Source organism: Petromyzon marinus, unplaced genomic scaffold, assembly GCF_048934315.1.
Source record: "Petromyzon marinus isolate PM22_M1 ecotype Great Lakes invasive population unplaced genomic scaffold, UKy_Petmar_22M1.pri1.0 PM_G_Scaffold_11, whole genome shotgun sequence".
Lineage (NCBI taxonomy): Eukaryota > Metazoa > Chordata > Hyperoartia > Petromyzontiformes > Petromyzontidae > Petromyzon > Petromyzon marinus.
The window spans coordinates 3,921,365-3,938,144 of record NW_027422662.1 but is presented as its reverse complement, the minus strand read 5'-3'; the positions used below and the strand labels follow the sequence as shown (position 1 = coordinate 3,938,144).

Below are 16,780 nucleotides of genomic sequence, written 5' to 3'. Positions count from 1 at the left end.
AGGATGTCATTCCTGACTTACAGTACCCCGGGGTTTACAAATTGAGTTGTACCTGCGGTGATTGCTATATCGGGGAGACGAAACGACATGTCTTTGACCGAATTCGCGAGCACAAATCAGATTTGAAACACGGCGGAACGAATTCTTCTGCCGTAGCTGATCACTGTTACAACGCTGTGGGTGATCACGATATAGTTTTCTTCAATACCAAGGTTCTCTGCAAAACCACGGGTTTTTTTTTTATCAGAGATTTGTTCACGAGGCAATTCAGATTTACAAACACGGACACAATTTCAACCGAGAGGATGGTTTCAAATTAGGCAATCATTGGAAAGATGTTTATAAATCAAACCAAACATTAAACTAATTTTCAATGGTACAGTATCTTTTTTCAAGTAGTGGTATCCCAAACTTTCACAGCTGCTTATTTTCCCTTCAAACCAACATTACTTAAACTCCCCCACCCCCGCGCCGGTCCATCATGTACCTCCTACGTACATCGTGCTCATTGTTATGCTAATTCCTTTGTCAAGGCGCTTTTGTTTCCTCCCACACAGCTTAAAGGACGCGACCTGGGCTTGGCTGTTTTCATTCCAACGCTGTCATCTGGACAGTCCGGTCCCTTCACCTGATGAAGGCAACTTGTGTTGTGGCCGAAACGTCGTGATTTTTTGTTGTTTTATTTTTTACCTACGTGACTTTACCAAATAGAACCAAAGAGTATGGATCCTTGCAGTCACGAAAGCTTCAAATCTAGAAGAATCTATGAGTATTTGTGTGATGAGTCTATGGGTCTCTGTGTGGTGAGTCTATGGGTCTCTGTGTGGTGAGTCTATGAGTCTCTGTGTGGTGAGTCTATGGGTCTCTGTGTGGTGAGTCTATGGGTCTCTGTGTGGTGAGTCTGCGGGTCTCTGTGTGTGATGAGTCTATGGGTCTCTGTGTGTGGTGAGTCTATGAGTCTCTGTGTGGTGAGTCTATGAGTCTCTGTGTGGTGAGTCTATGGGTCTCTGTGTGGTGAGTCTATGGGTCTCTGTGTGATGAGTCTATGGGTCTGTGTGGTGAGTCTATGGGTCTCTGTGTGGTGAGTCTGTGGGTCTCTGTGTGGTGAGTCTATGGGTCTCTGTGTGGTGAGTCTGTGGGTCTCTGTGTGATGAGTCTATGGGTCTCTGTGTGATGAGTCTATGGGTCTCTGTGTGATGAGTCTATGGGTCTCTATGTGGTGAGTCTATGAGTCTCTGTGTGGTGAGTCTGTGGGTCTCCCCAGACTCACCGGTGCAACGCTCCGCAGATGTCCAGGGGATGGGGGGGTCTTGAGGGTCTTGTTGCTCTGTCGTGGCAAGGTGACGCCGGCAATAACGACTCCCTGGGGGGTGGTGGAGGTGGTGGTGGTTATGGTGGAGGTGGTGGTGATGGTGGTGGTGGTGGTGATGGTGGTGGTGGTGATGGTAGAGGTGGTGGTGGTGGTGGTGAAGGTGGTGGTGAAGGTGGTGGTGGTGGTGGTGAAGGTGGTGGTGAAGGTGGTGGAGGTGGTGGTGGTGAAGGTGGTGGTGGTCAAGGTGGTGGTGGTGGTAGTGAAGGTGGTGGAGGTGGTGGTCAAGGTGGTGGAGGTGGTGGAGGAGGTGGTGGTGGAGGTGGTGGTGGTGAAGGTGGTGGGGGTGGTGGTGGTGGTGAAGGTGGTGGTAGTGAAGGAGGAGGTGGTGGTGGTAGTGAAGGTGGTGGTGGTGGTAGTGAAGGTGATCAAGGTGGTAGTGAAGGTGGTGGTAGTGAAGGTGGTGGTGAAGGTGGTGGTAGTGAAGGTGGTGGTGGAGGTAGTGATGGTGGTGGTGGTAGTGAAGGTGGAGGTGGTGATGGTGGTGGTGAAGGCCGTTAAATGAAAAAAAATTTCGCGCGCTTTTGGCCACTTGGGGCGCTTTTAGAAAAACGTAGCGCGGATAGGCGATCACGTGTTTGGCGAGGCTCAGATTTCGTACAGCTGATAAGCACCGCCTATAGACTTGTAGTGTTCGACTTCACTCAGACAACTTCTGTCTTTCTTCGAACGCCGCTTTATTTACAACTCTCAGCACGTCCTCCACATTCCACAGTATCCAGGTCGCCACGGCTCGCTCGCCACCTTTGTCTCTCCACTCCCCACTATTACTTCGCTTACTCCGCACTCAGCGACTCCGCACACAGCGACTTCACACTCAGCGTCTTCACACACAGCGTCTTCACACTCAGCGTCTACACACACAGCGTCTTCACACTCAGCGTCTTCACACTCAGCGTCACCACACACAGCGTCTACACACACAGAGTCTTCACACTCAGCATCTTCACACACAGTGTCTTCACACACAGCGTCTTCACACTCAGCGTCTTCACACTCAGCGTCACCACACACAGTGTCTTCACACACAGCGTCTTCACACTCAGCGTCTTCACACACAGTGTCTTCACACACAGCGTCTTCACACTCAGCGTCTTCACACACAGCGTCTTCACACACAGCTTCTTCACACTCAGCGTCTTCACACTCAGTGTCTTCACACACAGCGTCTTCACACTCAGCGTCTTCACACACAGCGTCTTCACACTCAGCGTCTTCACACACAGCGTCTTCACACACAGCGTCTTCACTTTAACATAGCCATTTCTGTGACCAGTCACAAGCTAATCACTCAGCTATTTCAATGCTAAATTCTATGCTAATTCCTTTGTCAAGGGGTGCCTCTGTGGATGTGTAGGCTTTGACTTTAACATAGCCATTTCTGTGACCAGTCACAAGCTAATCACTCAGCTATTTCAATGCTACATTATATGCTAATTCCTTTGTCAATGCGCTCTGTTTCTTCTCACACAGCTTAAAGGTCGCGGTCTGAGCTTGGCTGTGTTCGCTCCAGCGCTGTCCTCCAGACAGTCTCGTCCCTTCACCTGATGAAGGCCGCTTGTGTTGTGGCCGAAAACGTCGTGAGAATTTTATTGTGTTATTTTATTTTATCAATTTATTATTTTATTCTCATTCTACGTGGTGGTGACTTTACCGAAAGAACCAAAGAAGATGAACCTGAGCGTGGTGACGTCACCACGCAGCATTCTCTGGTCTGTAAACGGATGAGACTAGGCCATCAAGAAGGACTTCTCTGGTGTAGGCTGATCAGTTTCAAAGACATTGTATATATAATTATCAGAGCATGTTTGTTTGCATGTTAACAAGTACGTGGTAAAAGCAGAACTTGATTCCTTGAAGAAGGTTTCTAGTTGGTGTTTGAACATCTTAACAATGGAATGGAACTTTCTACAAACAAACTGAGGGCACCCCAATGGGCTCCCCCCTATCTCCGGTTATAGCTAACATTTTCATGGAGAAATTTGAGACTGACGCCATCCAGACTGCCATTCTGCACCCAACCTTATGGAAAAGGTACGTGGATGACACCTTTGTCATCTGGCCACATGGCCGGCCTGCTCTAGACCAATTCTTCGACCACATCAATTCCATACACCCAGCCATCAGATTTACCATGGAAGTCGAAATAGATGGCAAGATGCCTTTTTTGGATGTCCTAATTAAAAAGAGACCTGATGGTTCAATGAGCCACTCTGTCTACAGGAAAGCTACCCATACGGATGCTTATCTGAAACCGGATTCCCACCACCATCCATCACAGAAGAATTCTCTCATCAAGAGTATCATAGAGCCCAATGCATATCCGACCAGGAACACATAGGCAGTGAACTCAAGCACGTACACCAAGCTCTTAAGGCTAATGGTTACTCCGACTATACAATCCGCAAAGCTATCACTCAAACCATGAAGAAGGACCCTCTTGAGGAGCCTTTCAAAACCATCACTTTACCCTACATTGCGGGGATCACAAAAAAGATCTCCAAAATCTTGAATAAACACAAGATCCAGGTCCGTTTCAACACATTACATAAAATCGGTGATCTGGTTCCGTCTGTAAAAGATGTGATTCTGGACATACAGTACCCTGGTGTCTACAAACTAAGTTGCCTCTGTGGTAGTAGTTACATTGGAGAAACCAAACGCCACATCTCGGACCGCATCCGTGAACACAAAGCAGACCTTAAACACGATAGGACCAACACCTCGGCCGTGGCAGATCATTGTTATAATTCAGTAGGCTCACATGACATTGACTTTTCCAAGACAGGTTCTTTGTAAGCCATCTGGCTACCATGAGAGATTCGTTCATGAGGCTATCCACATATACAAGCACAGAGACAATTTCAACCGAGAAGATGGATTCTGGCTTAGCAATCATTGGAAAGATTTGATAAACCATTTCAGGTCTTAATTGATTGTTCACGCTTACAGTGGCTTTCAGACAGCATACATTAATTTTTCGTCTCCCCCCTCCTCTTTTCAGAAAATAGATGGACTAGTCCTTCTAAATAAACTGCCAAATCGCTGCGCGTGGCGCTGGCGTTTTTTAAATATAAATAAATAAATACACCGGTTTATATAAATAAATAAATGCGAAACCGGCACACCTGATGACGACCATTTGTGTTATGGTCGAAACGTGATAATTTTCATTGTTTTATATATATTTTATTATGTTATTGTTTCCCTTCAATAATAAAATATATATAATATATACTTTATTATTTTTTTGTTTCCCTTCAACGTGACTTTACTGAAAGAGCTAAGAATATGAGTTTATCAATCTCCATGACGACGATGATGATGACGAGTTTGTCAATCTCCATGACGACGATGATGATGACGAGTTTGTCAATCTCCATGACGACGATGATGAGTTTGTAAATCTCCATGACGATGATGATGATGAGTTTGTAAATCTCCATGATGATGATGATGACGATGAGTTTGTCAATCTCCATGACGACGATGATGATGACGAGTTTGTAAATCTCCATGAAGATGATGATGATGATGAGTCTGTCAATCTCCATGACGATGACGATGAGTTTGTTAATCTCCATGATGACGATGATGATGATGACGAGTTTGTAAATCTCCATGACGACGATGATGATGACGAGTGTTAATCTCCATGACGACGACCTCCAAGCCTCGTGGAGCCTCCAGCAGCCCCCGTTGCCATGGCCACGGGCAAAACCACTTGAAGACTTCAACCCGGGGGTGGTGGTCGACATCGGGCGGTGGCAGCGTTCAGTGGCGATCATCTGCGTTGTGTCTGGCATTTGCGTGAGAGAGAGAGTTTCAAGTTTTCAAGTTTCATTTATTAGGTATAGCCCTGTGAGCCATGCGGCTCTTAAGTCAGGTGCAACCGCAACAAACTAAATTTGAACACAGAACATCTTAAAGCGACAATGCGTAACAGAAACATTCTGGAATAAACCAGCAAATATTCCACGCAAAAAAACATGTTAAAACGCTGTGTGTTAAAATCAATGTGGTGCAAGCCAACAACAACAACCATAAGACAATTTAGATTAACCATATGTTTTCGAATCACCAAAATAAAGCTGTAAAAACAATGTAACAACAGTAATCATAGGAACTGTGAATTTAAATTTAACAATAAACGATATACATAACACGTACGACAAAAAAACTGCAGCCATAGCTGGCAGCACGACACTCCCAGTGTATGATGTGTGAGTGAGTCAGCAGCAGAGTGAGTGAGTGTATGATGTGCGAGTCAGCGTATGAAGAGTGAGTTAGTGAATGATGTGTGAGCGAGTGTATGATGTGTGAGCGAGTCAGTGGCAGTGTGAGTGTATGATGTGTGAGTCAGCGCACGATGTGTTAGCGCATGATGAGTGAGTCAGTGTATGATGTGCAAGTGAGCCAGCAAACAATGAGTGAACCTGTGTATGATGAGTGAATGGGTCAGTGGTTGTGCGAGTGTATGATGTGTGAGTGAGTAAGCGCATGATGAGCGAGTCAGTGCATGATGTGTGAGTGAGTCAGTGCATGGTGTGAGTGAGTCAGTGTATGATGTGTGAGTGAGTCAGTGTATGATGTGTGAGTGAGTCAGTGCATAATGTGTGAGTGAGTCAGTGCATGGTGTGAGTGAGTCAGTGTATGTGTGAGAAAGTCAGTGTATGATGTGTGAGTGATTCAGTGCATGGTGTGAGTGAGTCAGTGTATGATGTGAGCGTGAGTCAGTGTATGATGTGTGAGTGAGTCAGTGCATTGTGTGAGTGAGTCAGTGTATGATGTGTGAGTGAGTCAGTGTATGATGTGCGAGTGAGTCAGTGTATGATGTGTGAGTGAGTCAGTGCATGGTGTGAGTGAGTCAGTGTATGATGTGAGAGTGAGTCAGTGTATGATGTGTGAGTGAGTCAGTGCATTGTGTGAGTGAGTCAGTGTATGATGTGTGAGTGAGTCAGTGTATGATGTGTGAGTGAGTCAGTGTATGATGTGTGAGTGAGTCAGTGCATGGTGTGAGTGAGTCAGTGTATGATGTGTGAGTGAGTCAGTGCATGGTGTGAGTGAGTCAGTGTATGATGTGTGAGTGAGTCTGTGTATGATGTGAGAGTGAGTCAGTGTATGATGTGTGAGTGAGTCAGTGTATGATGTGTGAGTCAGTGCATGGTGTGAGTGAGTCAGTGCATGATGTGTGAGAAAGTCAGTGTCGGCTCCCTCTGCTTGCGCCATCGCCCCGCCCCCCCCCCTTGACTCCGTCGGCCCCCCCCAGCTCCGTCGCCCCCCCCCCGACTCCGTCGACCCCACCTGGCTCCGTTGCCCCCCCGGCCCCCCCAGCTCCGTTGGCCCCCTCGGCTCCGTCGGCCCCCTCCGTCGGCTCAGACACGGTCAGATATCTTCCATGGTAGGTTGGCAGTCACCTTTAAGTGCAATAAAAAATAGTTATAATAATTGTAACAACAATGAAAATAGCAATGACAATCATAATATTACTGACAAGGATGATTGTAAACGGGGTTACACCCCTACCCCCCCACCACCTCCATTCAACATGGGTTGACCCACGGGTGACCGCCCGATGTTTTGTAAACAAGTTTTACGTTGAGGGGGTTGTTGGTTATTGATCCCCTCGGACGTGGTGAAGGAGTTTAAAGTTCTCTGCTCGACTCGGCAGAATCGGCGTCTTGGGAAAGGCGACGTTGAGCTGAGAGCCTTGGGAGGAGCGAGAGAGTCTCTTAGCACGTGGGGGAATATCGTCACCCAAAAAAGTAAGAATCGTTTAAATGTGTCTTTGTGTATGTGCGGCGGTGAAGAGCTTCATAGATAATCGGATTTCTTCCGGTAATAAATGTTCTCATGAAACATCCTTAACCTATAAGTTAAACGTAATTGAGGATTCAGGCTTCGCCTAGTAACAGGTTAGTAGGCCTCAAGCCTTAGGCCTAAAGGTTTAATCTTTAATTTGTTCACCCACCTAAGGTGTTTAATAATTTAATTATACAGAGATCGTTAGATGGCAAATCTTCAGTCACCCCTTAATCTGTAAGTGCATTTTTAACTAATTAGAGGATTCTCACGCCGAAGGCTTCGCCTAGTAACAGGTTAGTAGGCCTCAAGCCTTAGGCCTAAAGGTTTAATCTTTAATTTACTTACCCACCTAAGATGTTTAATAATTAAATTTTACAGAGATCGTGAGATGGCAAATCTTCAGTCACCCCTTAAACTGTAAGTGCATTTTTAACTAATTAGAGGATTCTCACGCCGAAAGCTTCGCCTAGTAACATGTTAGTAGGCCTCAAGCCTTAGGCCTAAAGGTTTAATCTTTAATTTGTTCACCCACCTAAGGTGTTTAATAATTTAATTATACAGAGATCGTTAGATGGCAAATCTTCAGTCACCCCTTAAACTGTAAGTGCATTTTTTTTTACTAATTTGAGGATTATTGTATGAAAATGTTGATGTAAATAATAAAATTTAATTTAATTTTATGCGTAATTATCCAAAGTTATGTTAATGTTTCAATTATGTGCATAAATTATGCTAAGTGGAGATATGACGTATTAATTTATGCGAACGCATGCTATTATGCTAATGTATACAGTTATGATAATTAGGCTTAGCTTCGTTGCCCAGGGTCGTATCATCAATCGGCATCATACAATTAATTGTATGAAGTTATGCAGGTGTGCTGTAAGTATGCCAGATTGAGCTCGGCTTTGTTGTCTAGGTTCGTATTATCGATCGCTATGATACAATTATTCTCGCTTTAGCATTTACTGATTATGTATTAGTGTGTTATCTCAGGTCTCCAAATTCAAATCTCACCGCAGGATACAGTTCTTGTAATTAAGAATTAACTTAGGAAATAAACACTCAAACACTGCTGTGTTAAGCAATTTTAATTTCTAAACAAAACTTTAACACTCTAATATGCGAATTCTTATGCTTGAAATTGTCAACACAGTATTCCAGGAGATGTTCCCCTCATTGATCCATACATTTAACCCTCAATAATCACGTTTGTTAACTGGGTACCAGAACAATTGATTACTTCCTCAGAGTAACACGATCATATACGGCGATAGGGAACAAAACTCCTTAAAAATTCGTGCAACGATATTCATACGAAGGCAATAAAGAAACATGTCCTGAAGGCAAAGTACACGGTAATTAATGCATGAGCAAGATTACGTAATTGCGAAATGTCTTGGAACAAGGGTGTGTGGCAGTACGCCTGCTTCAGCAAATACTCATCAATTGGCTAAGGCTTCATGGATTCATACATTTAACCCTCAATGATCACGTTTGTTTACTGGGTACCGGAACAAACGATTGCTTCATCAGAGTAACATGAGCATATACGGCAAATACTAATAAAAGTCCTTCTTAGCTCTTTCGGTAAAGTCACGTTGAAGGGCAACAATAAAACATATATAAAACAATAAAAATTCTCACGACGTTTCCACCATAACACAAACGTCGTGAGAATTTTTATTGTTTTATATATATTTTATTATTTTATTGTTTCCCTTCAACGTGACTTTACCGAAAGAGCTAAGAATATGAATTACTGTAGTCACGAAAGCTTTAAATCAAAAGGAATAAAAGTCCTTAAAAAATTCATGCAACGACATTCACACGAAGGCAATAAAGAAACTTATCCCGAAGGCAAAACGTATACGGCAATGAATCCATGGGCAAGATTACGTAAGTTAACGAAATGTTGAAACCATGGTGTGCAGCAGTAGGCCTGCTTCAGCAAATACTTATTAATTGGCTGAGGTTTCAATACATTCACGGGCCAGATTCTGTGATCAAAGGAAGATTTCAACGCAGTGTTCTCCCTGTGAGTGTGTGAATTTGTAACTTATGTTTTTAAACGTTTAGTTTTCATCAATGAATTCGTTGATAATATTTATGCAAATCAAAAAGAAACATAACTACTAAAAATACTTCTACACGACCGTTTCCCCGTAACCCAATGGCAACCGTGTTCTTCGTTATCAGTTGATACTTGACGCACTTATCATGAGTCTTCTTAGTAATGATTCGTGTATATGTGTTGAGTGGGCATGGTATGGGTTGAGTGGGGATGTGTTGTTGATCAATTATTTGCGTCAAGCAGATGCCAGGTGATGCGTTGCAATGTGTGGCGGCGTGCATGTCATACGGATAGCTGGGTTCTCTCACACGGGCGGCCGGAGTTCGGTCCGCAGCCAGTCCGAAGAGTCGGCACGACGCGATGATCCCGTCTTCAGGTAGCACCCACAGCTCTTCCGCTGGCAGCTGACACCCTTGCTTGGTGCGCGCCGGCTCCGGCTCTCTGGCGACGAACGATGCTTTCGTTCGTCGATGGATGACGCTGGAATTCTGGTCAGCTTAGCTCGAACTGCAGTGGCTCTTGTGAGTCGACGCCCAGAGCAGAATGATTTTCGAGCGATACTTCTTCGGACGGCGCTGAATTCGCACGGCGTAGCATGTCACTACTCGGCGAGCCTCACCATCCTGGATGAGTTGCGGAGTCTTCTTCTGCGTCGGCGGTGATCTCCTGCGTCGGTGGCTGGCTGTTATCTTCGGTAGCTGGTCATCTTCGGTAGCTGATGATCGCCGTCTTCTGCCGCTGGTAGCTGTGTTGCAATGTATGGCCCGTGTCTCTCTTTTTATGCCAAAATTTATTTCTCTACTCGCCTTCTCACAAAGGACCGGAACTTTCTATGATCTCGCTCTGTGTTGTGGGGGGGGGGGGGGGGGGAGTTGTATGTGTGTCCGTGTGTGTGTCATTTATTAAGCCATCTGTGTCTCTCCCCAAGCCATCTTTTCATCTGTGGAACACAGATGCCCCCCTGCAATACAAGAGTAATTTCCCTCGCTCTGGGCGTTACATTCTTTGCTATGCCGTGCTGCGGGAAGACAAAGACGGTTGGGAGGGTCTTTTCCTATGGGATACAGTTTATCTTGGTTGTGTGTGACCTATTTCGCCTCATCTTTTCTGGATAACCCTCGGTTTAATAATGCATAATTATTATTTGGTTAATGTTTCCCAAGATTTGTGATTTAACATTGTAATCACCACGTATTTCTTAGGGGTTTTTTTTTTATTTCGTCCCCCTGTCAGTATCCGCGGACCCGTGCTGTTATACTAGAGTAATTTATTGGTGTCCTCAGTTTTAGAGGTATAACTTAGTTTCGGTTAAGCTTCTTGACTGCTGGAATTAATTTCTATGGTTTTTGTAAAGTCACGTAAATGGCAAGATGTAGTGTAATTTAAGGTGAATAACGTTAGTATCAGTATTATGTACGAGAAGTAATACCCACTATGTAGATTGTAGTCTGTTTTTTTATCGTAGCGAGTGTGTAGATTCCTATAATGTCAACTTATTCTTTAAAGCTTTCGTGACTGCAATGATTCATCTTCTTTGGTTCTTTCGGTAAAGTCACGTAGAATGAGAATAAAATAATAAATTAATAAAATAAAATAACACAATAAAATTCTCACGATGTTTCGGCCACAACACAAGTGGCCTTCATCAGGTGAAGGGATGAGACTGTCTCGAGGACAGCGCTGGAGCGAACACAGCCAAGCTCAGACCGCGACCTTTAAGCTGTGTGAGAAGAAACAGAGCGCCTTGACAAAGGAATTAGCATTTGGTATTACCTTAGAGTCGCGGCTTTAAATCGCAATTTAACCGCCTATACGGGGAGGGATTCCACATAACCTTAAGATCATTCAACAGACTCCGGGATAAGAAGGCTCAACTAATCGAGTCTCTCACCTTTCTGAAGAGATGCCGCGACTCTAAGGTAATACCAAATGCTAATTCCTTTGTCAAGGCGCTCTGTTTCTTCTCACACAGCTTAAAGGTCGCGGTCTGAGCTTGGCTGTGTTCGCTCCAGCGCTGTCCTCGAGACAGTCTCGTCCCTTCACCTGATGAAGGCCACTTGTGTTGTGGCCGAAACGTCGTGAGAATTTTATTGTGTTATTTTATTTTATTAATTTATTGTTTTATTCTCATTCTACGTGACTTTACCGAAAGAACCAAAGAAGACTTATTCTTGTTGCTGAGTTTTGTCCTATTTCGTCTGATGTATGTGTGTTTGTTCTATTTTATTGTGGTGATGAGATGTCTCATCAAGGCCTGGCTCCTTCCTTCGCGGTCGGGTGTCGCCTTTGTCTATCTCGGTGGGAGTCGTGTTCTCTCCCTTTGTCGTTTTATTGCTACCGCATGTGGCTGGGAAAAAAGGCGGCCGATAGGCTTCCTCTATGGAATCCTTTTCTCTCGGTCCCGTGATCAACCCATCTCGCTCCATCTCCTCTGGGTGACCCTTGGCTTAACTCTAATAATCATTATTTGGTTTATGTTTTCCAAGAGTCATCTTTAATCTTTAATTTGTTTACCCACCTAAAGTGTTGTTAACAACTTCACTGATTTTGAAATAACAAAAATATTTTTTTAACACGAAACATTTTTTTGTTATTTTCTTTGAACCTATCTAAGTGACTTTACCGAAAGACCCAAGAATATTAAATGACCTCGTTTAATAATGATAATTATCATGACAGATTAAGAACAATAATGGTAACAATGATAACATTAACAATAATGAACAATAAGGATAACAAGGATAATTTTATCAATTTATGATAATCGTAATGATGATAGCAATGATACGGATACTGATAATACGGATGATCGTGATAAATATATTATAACAAAACAGATAATGACAATGATACGGATACTGATAATACGGATAATCGTGATAAAGATATTATAACGATACAGATAATGACAATGATACGGATACTGATAATACGGACAATCGTGATAAAGATATAACGATATAGATAATGACAATGATACGGATACTGATAATACAGACAATCGTGATAAAAATATTATAACGATACAGATAATGACTGATACGGATACTGATAATACGGATAATTGTGATAAAGATATTATAATGATACAGATAATGACAATGATACAGATACTGATAATACGGATAATCGTGATAAAGATATTATAACGATACAGATAATGACAAGGCACCTTAATTACTCTCACGCAGCTTAAAGGTCACGGTCTGAGCGTGGCTGTGTTTCACTCCAGCGCTGTCCTCGAGAAAGTCTGGTCCCTTCACCTGATGAAGGCTGCTTGTGTTGTGGCCGAAACGTCGTGATTTTTGTTGTTTTATTTTTTACCTACATGACTTTACCAAGAGTATGATAATAACTCTTATATTTTATTTTAAACAAACCCCCCGCCCCCCAGGAAAGAGAATGCCGTGAATGTTGAAGCAATGGATCTTCCAGACGACGTGGAGACTCACCACGTCGGCGGCGGCGCTCACACCCAGCTCCACTTAGCCCAGCGGAGCGTTACCTTGGAAGGGCTTTGTGTGGTGGTGGAGGAGAAAGAGGAGGAGGTGGAGGAGGAAGAGGCGGAGGAAAAGGAGGAGGGACAGCAGGTGGAACGTGACCCGTGGGATGAGTTAGACAAGCTGGAGTGTGCCTCGTGGGATGAGTTCGACAAGCTGGACGATGAGGTGCAGCGTGTCCTGTGTGATGAGTTAGACGAGGTGGGGGAGCGTGTCCTGTGGGATGCGTTTGACAAGGTGGGGGAGCGTGTCCCATGTGATGAGTTAGACGAGGTGGGGGAGCGTGTCCCGTGGGATGAGTTAGACGAGGTGGAAGATGAAGTGCAGCGTATCCTGTGGGATGAGTTTGACAAGGTGGGGGAGCGTGTCCCGTGGGATGAGTTTGACAAGGTGGAGGAGCGTGTCCCGCGTGATGAGTTAGACAAGGTGGGGGAGCGTGTCCCGTGTGATGAGTTAGACGAGGTGGGGGAGCGTGTCCCATGTGATGAATTAGACGAGGTGGGGGAGCATGTCCCGTGGGATGAGTTAGACGAGGTGGAAGATGAAGTGCAGCGTATCCTGTGGGATGAGTTTGACAAGGTGGGGGAGCGTGTCTTGTGGGATGAGTTTGACAAGGTGGGGGAGTGTGTCCCGTGTGATGAGTTAGACGAGAGCGTGTCCCGTGTGATGAGTTAGACGAGGTGGGGGAGCGTGTCCCGTGTGATGAGTTAGACGAGGTGGAGGACGTAGGCTACAAGTGCTCTCCCATGGAGTCGATTGGAGACGAGGCTTTGCCGTGTTCCGACGGAGGGGACCCCTGGGAACGGATCTTTGACGTCGCCTCCGCCGTGACCTCCTCCACCGCCTCCACTTCGACGTCGTCGACTCTCGGAGGTCTCCCCTCGGAGGCCATCGACGACGCGACCCGAGGGGGCTCCTCCTGGACAGAGTCGGATCTCGTTATTTTCAAGCTGATAGAAAACGCCTGGCGTGGCGGCGGCGGCGGGGACGACGACGATAGCCTCGGGGAGGTCGCGGCCGCGTCTCCCCGTTTGACTCGGGGTGCAAGATGGAGAAGTGAAGCCAATCACCAAGGCAGGGAACTCCTCTACTTACAAACATCACTTCAGATAATCCCCTACTTATGAACGTTACTGCGAGGACTTCCCTACTTACAATCATTACCGCAGATACTCCCTTATGAGCATCGCCAGAGGGATTCTTCTATTTACTATCACTGCTGCAGGGATTCCCTTACATTACCGCAAGACGCCCCTGTTTACAAGCATTATTATAGAGACGCCCCTACTTACGAACATTACTTCAGAGATTCCCATACTTAAGAGCGCTACGACGTGGATTCCCCTACCTACGGACATCACAGCATGTACTCTATGTACGAACATTACTACAGGGACTTCCTTACTTATGAACATTCGACTTACGAACTTTCAGAGATGCGAACAAACCTGGTCCGTATGTCCACTTGCAGCTGCTCGTACCGAGAGTCGTAAGTTCAACCGGCGCGCAACAGATGGTGGTGGTGGCATCTACAGCGAGGGAAAAAAAGTATTTGATCCCCTGCTGATTTTGTACGTTTGCCCACTGACAAAGAAATGATCAGTCTATAATTTTAATGCTAGGTTTATTTGAACAGTGAGAGACAGAATAACAACAACAAAATGCAGAAAAACGCATGTCAAAAATGTTATAAATTGATTTGCATTTTAATGAGGGAAATAAGTATTTGATCCCCTCTCAAGCAGAAAGATTTCTGGCTCCCAGGTGTCTTTTATACAGGTAACGAGCTGAGATTAGGAGCACACCTGTCCACAGAAGCAATCAATCAATCAGATTCCAAACTCTCCACCATGGCCAAGACCAAAGAGCTCTCCAAGGATGTCAGGGACACGATTGCAGACCTACACAAGGCTGGAATGGGCTACAAGACCATTGCCAAGCAGCTTGGTGAGAAGGTGACAACAGTTGGTGTGATTATTCGCAAATGGAAGAAACACAAAAGATCTGTCAATCTCCCTCGGCCTGGGGCTCCATGCAAGATCTCACCTCGTGGAGTTGCAATGATCATGAGAACGGTGAGGAATCATCCCAGAACTACACAGGAGGATATTGTCAATGATCTCAAGGCAGCTGGGACCATAGTCACTAAGAAAACAATTGGTAACACACTATGTCGTGAAGGACTGAAATCCTGCAGCACCCGCAAGGTCCCCCTGCTCAAGAAAGTTTGCCAATGAACATCTGAATCATTCAGAGGACAACTGGGTGAAAGTGTTGTGGTCAGATGAGACCAAAATGGAGCTCTTTGGCATCAACTCAACTCGCCGTGTTTGGAGGAGGAGGAATGCTGCCTATGACCCCAAGAACACCATCCCCACCGTCAAACATGGAGGTGGAAACATTATGCTTTGGGGGTGTTTTTCTGCTAAAGGGACAGGACAACTTCACCACATCAAAGGAACGATGGACGGGGCCATGTACCGTCAAATCTTGGGTGAGAACCTCGTTCCCTCAGCCAGGGCATTGAAAATGGGTCGTGGATTGGTATTCCAGCATGACAATGACCCAAAACACACGGCCAAGGCAACAAAGGAGTGGCTCAAGAAGAAGCACATTAAGGTCCTGGAGTGGCCTAGCCAGTCTCCAGACCTTAATCCCATAGGAAATCTGTGGAGGGAGCTGAAGGTTCGAGTTTCCAAACGTCAGCCTCGAAACCTTAATGACTTGGAGAAGATCTGCAAAGAGGAGTGGGACAAAATCCCTCCTGAGATGTGTGCAAATGTGGTGGCCAACTACAAGAAACGTCTGACCTCTGTGATTGCCAACAAGGGTTTTGCCACCAAGTACTAAATCATGTTTTGCAGAGGGGTCAAATACTTATTTCCCTCATTAAAATACAAATCAATTTATAACATTTTTGACGTGCGTTTTTCGGAGTGTTTTGTTATTCTGTCTCTCACTGTTCAAATAAACCTACCATTAAAATTATAGACTGATCATTTCTTTGTTAGTGGGCAAAGGTACAAAATCAGCAGGGGATCAAATACTTTTTTCCCTCACTGTACATCTGTTGAACGTGAATAACCAGTGACATCTACATCTGTAGAACATGTAAAACCAGTGGCATCTACATATATAGAAAATGAAGAACCAGTGGCATCTACATTTGCAGAACATGAAGAACCATTGGTATCTACATCTGCAGAACGTGAAGAACCATTGGAATCTACATCTGCTGAACGTTAAGAACCAGTGGCATCCACATCAGTAGAACGTGAATAACCAGTGGCATCTACAGCTGCAGAACATGAAAAACCAGTGGCATCTACATCTGCAGAACGTGAAGAACCAGTGGCATCTACATATGAGGAACATGAACCAGTGGCATCTACATCTGCAGAACGTGATGAACCAGTGGCATCTACATCTGCAGAACGTGAAGAACCAGTGGCATCTACAGCTGCAGAACATGTAGGATCAGTGGCATCTACATCTGCAGAACGTGAAGAACCAGTGGCATCTACATCTGTAGACTATGAAGAAGCAGTGGCATCTACATCTGCAGAACGTGAAGAACCAGTGGCATCTACATCTGTAGAATATGAAGAACCAGTGGCATCTACATCTGCAGAACGTGAAGAACCAGTGGCATCTACATCTGCAGAACGTGAAGAACCAGTGGCATCTACATCTGCAGAACGTGAAGAACCAGTGGCATCTACATCTGCAGAACATGAAGAACCAGTGGCATCTACATCTGCAGAACATGTAGAACCAGTGGCATCTACATCTGCAGAACGTGAAGAACCAGTGGCATCTACATCTGCAGAATGTGAAGAACCAGTGGCATCTACATCTGTAGAATATAAAGAACCAGTGGCATCTACATCTGCAAAACGTGAAGAACCAGTGTCATCTACATCTGCAGGACATGAAGAATCAGTGGCATCTACATCTGCAGAACGTGAAGAACCAGTGTCATCTACATTTGCAGAACATGAAGAACCAGTGGCATCTACATCTGCAGAACGT

General features: G+C 44.9%; 2 protein-coding genes across 2 annotated transcripts in view; one reads left to right on the top strand and one right to left on the bottom strand.

The window, feature by feature from the left end:
* Positions 1-8,707, bottom strand: part of LOC142908972 (uncharacterized) — a 22,645-nt gene extending 13,938 nt beyond the window's left edge. The window contains exons 1-2 of the mRNA XM_076059656.1: positions 8,687-8,707; positions 1,271-1,909 (exon numbers count right to left, since the gene is read on the bottom strand). Coding sequence (XP_075915771.1) covers positions 1,271-1,909; positions 8,687-8,707 — 660 coding nt within the window. The remainder of the gene's footprint in view (positions 1-1,270; positions 1,910-8,686) is intronic.
* Positions 6,922-16,780, top strand: LOC142908939 (uncharacterized). Its single transcript, XM_076059612.1, has 2 exons — positions 6,922-7,134; positions 12,643-16,780. The coding sequence occupies exon 2, from the start codon at positions 12,671-12,673 to the stop codon at positions 13,421-13,423; it is 753 nt and encodes a 250-aa protein (XP_075915727.1). The 5' UTR covers positions 6,922-7,134; positions 12,643-12,670; the 3' UTR covers positions 13,424-16,780.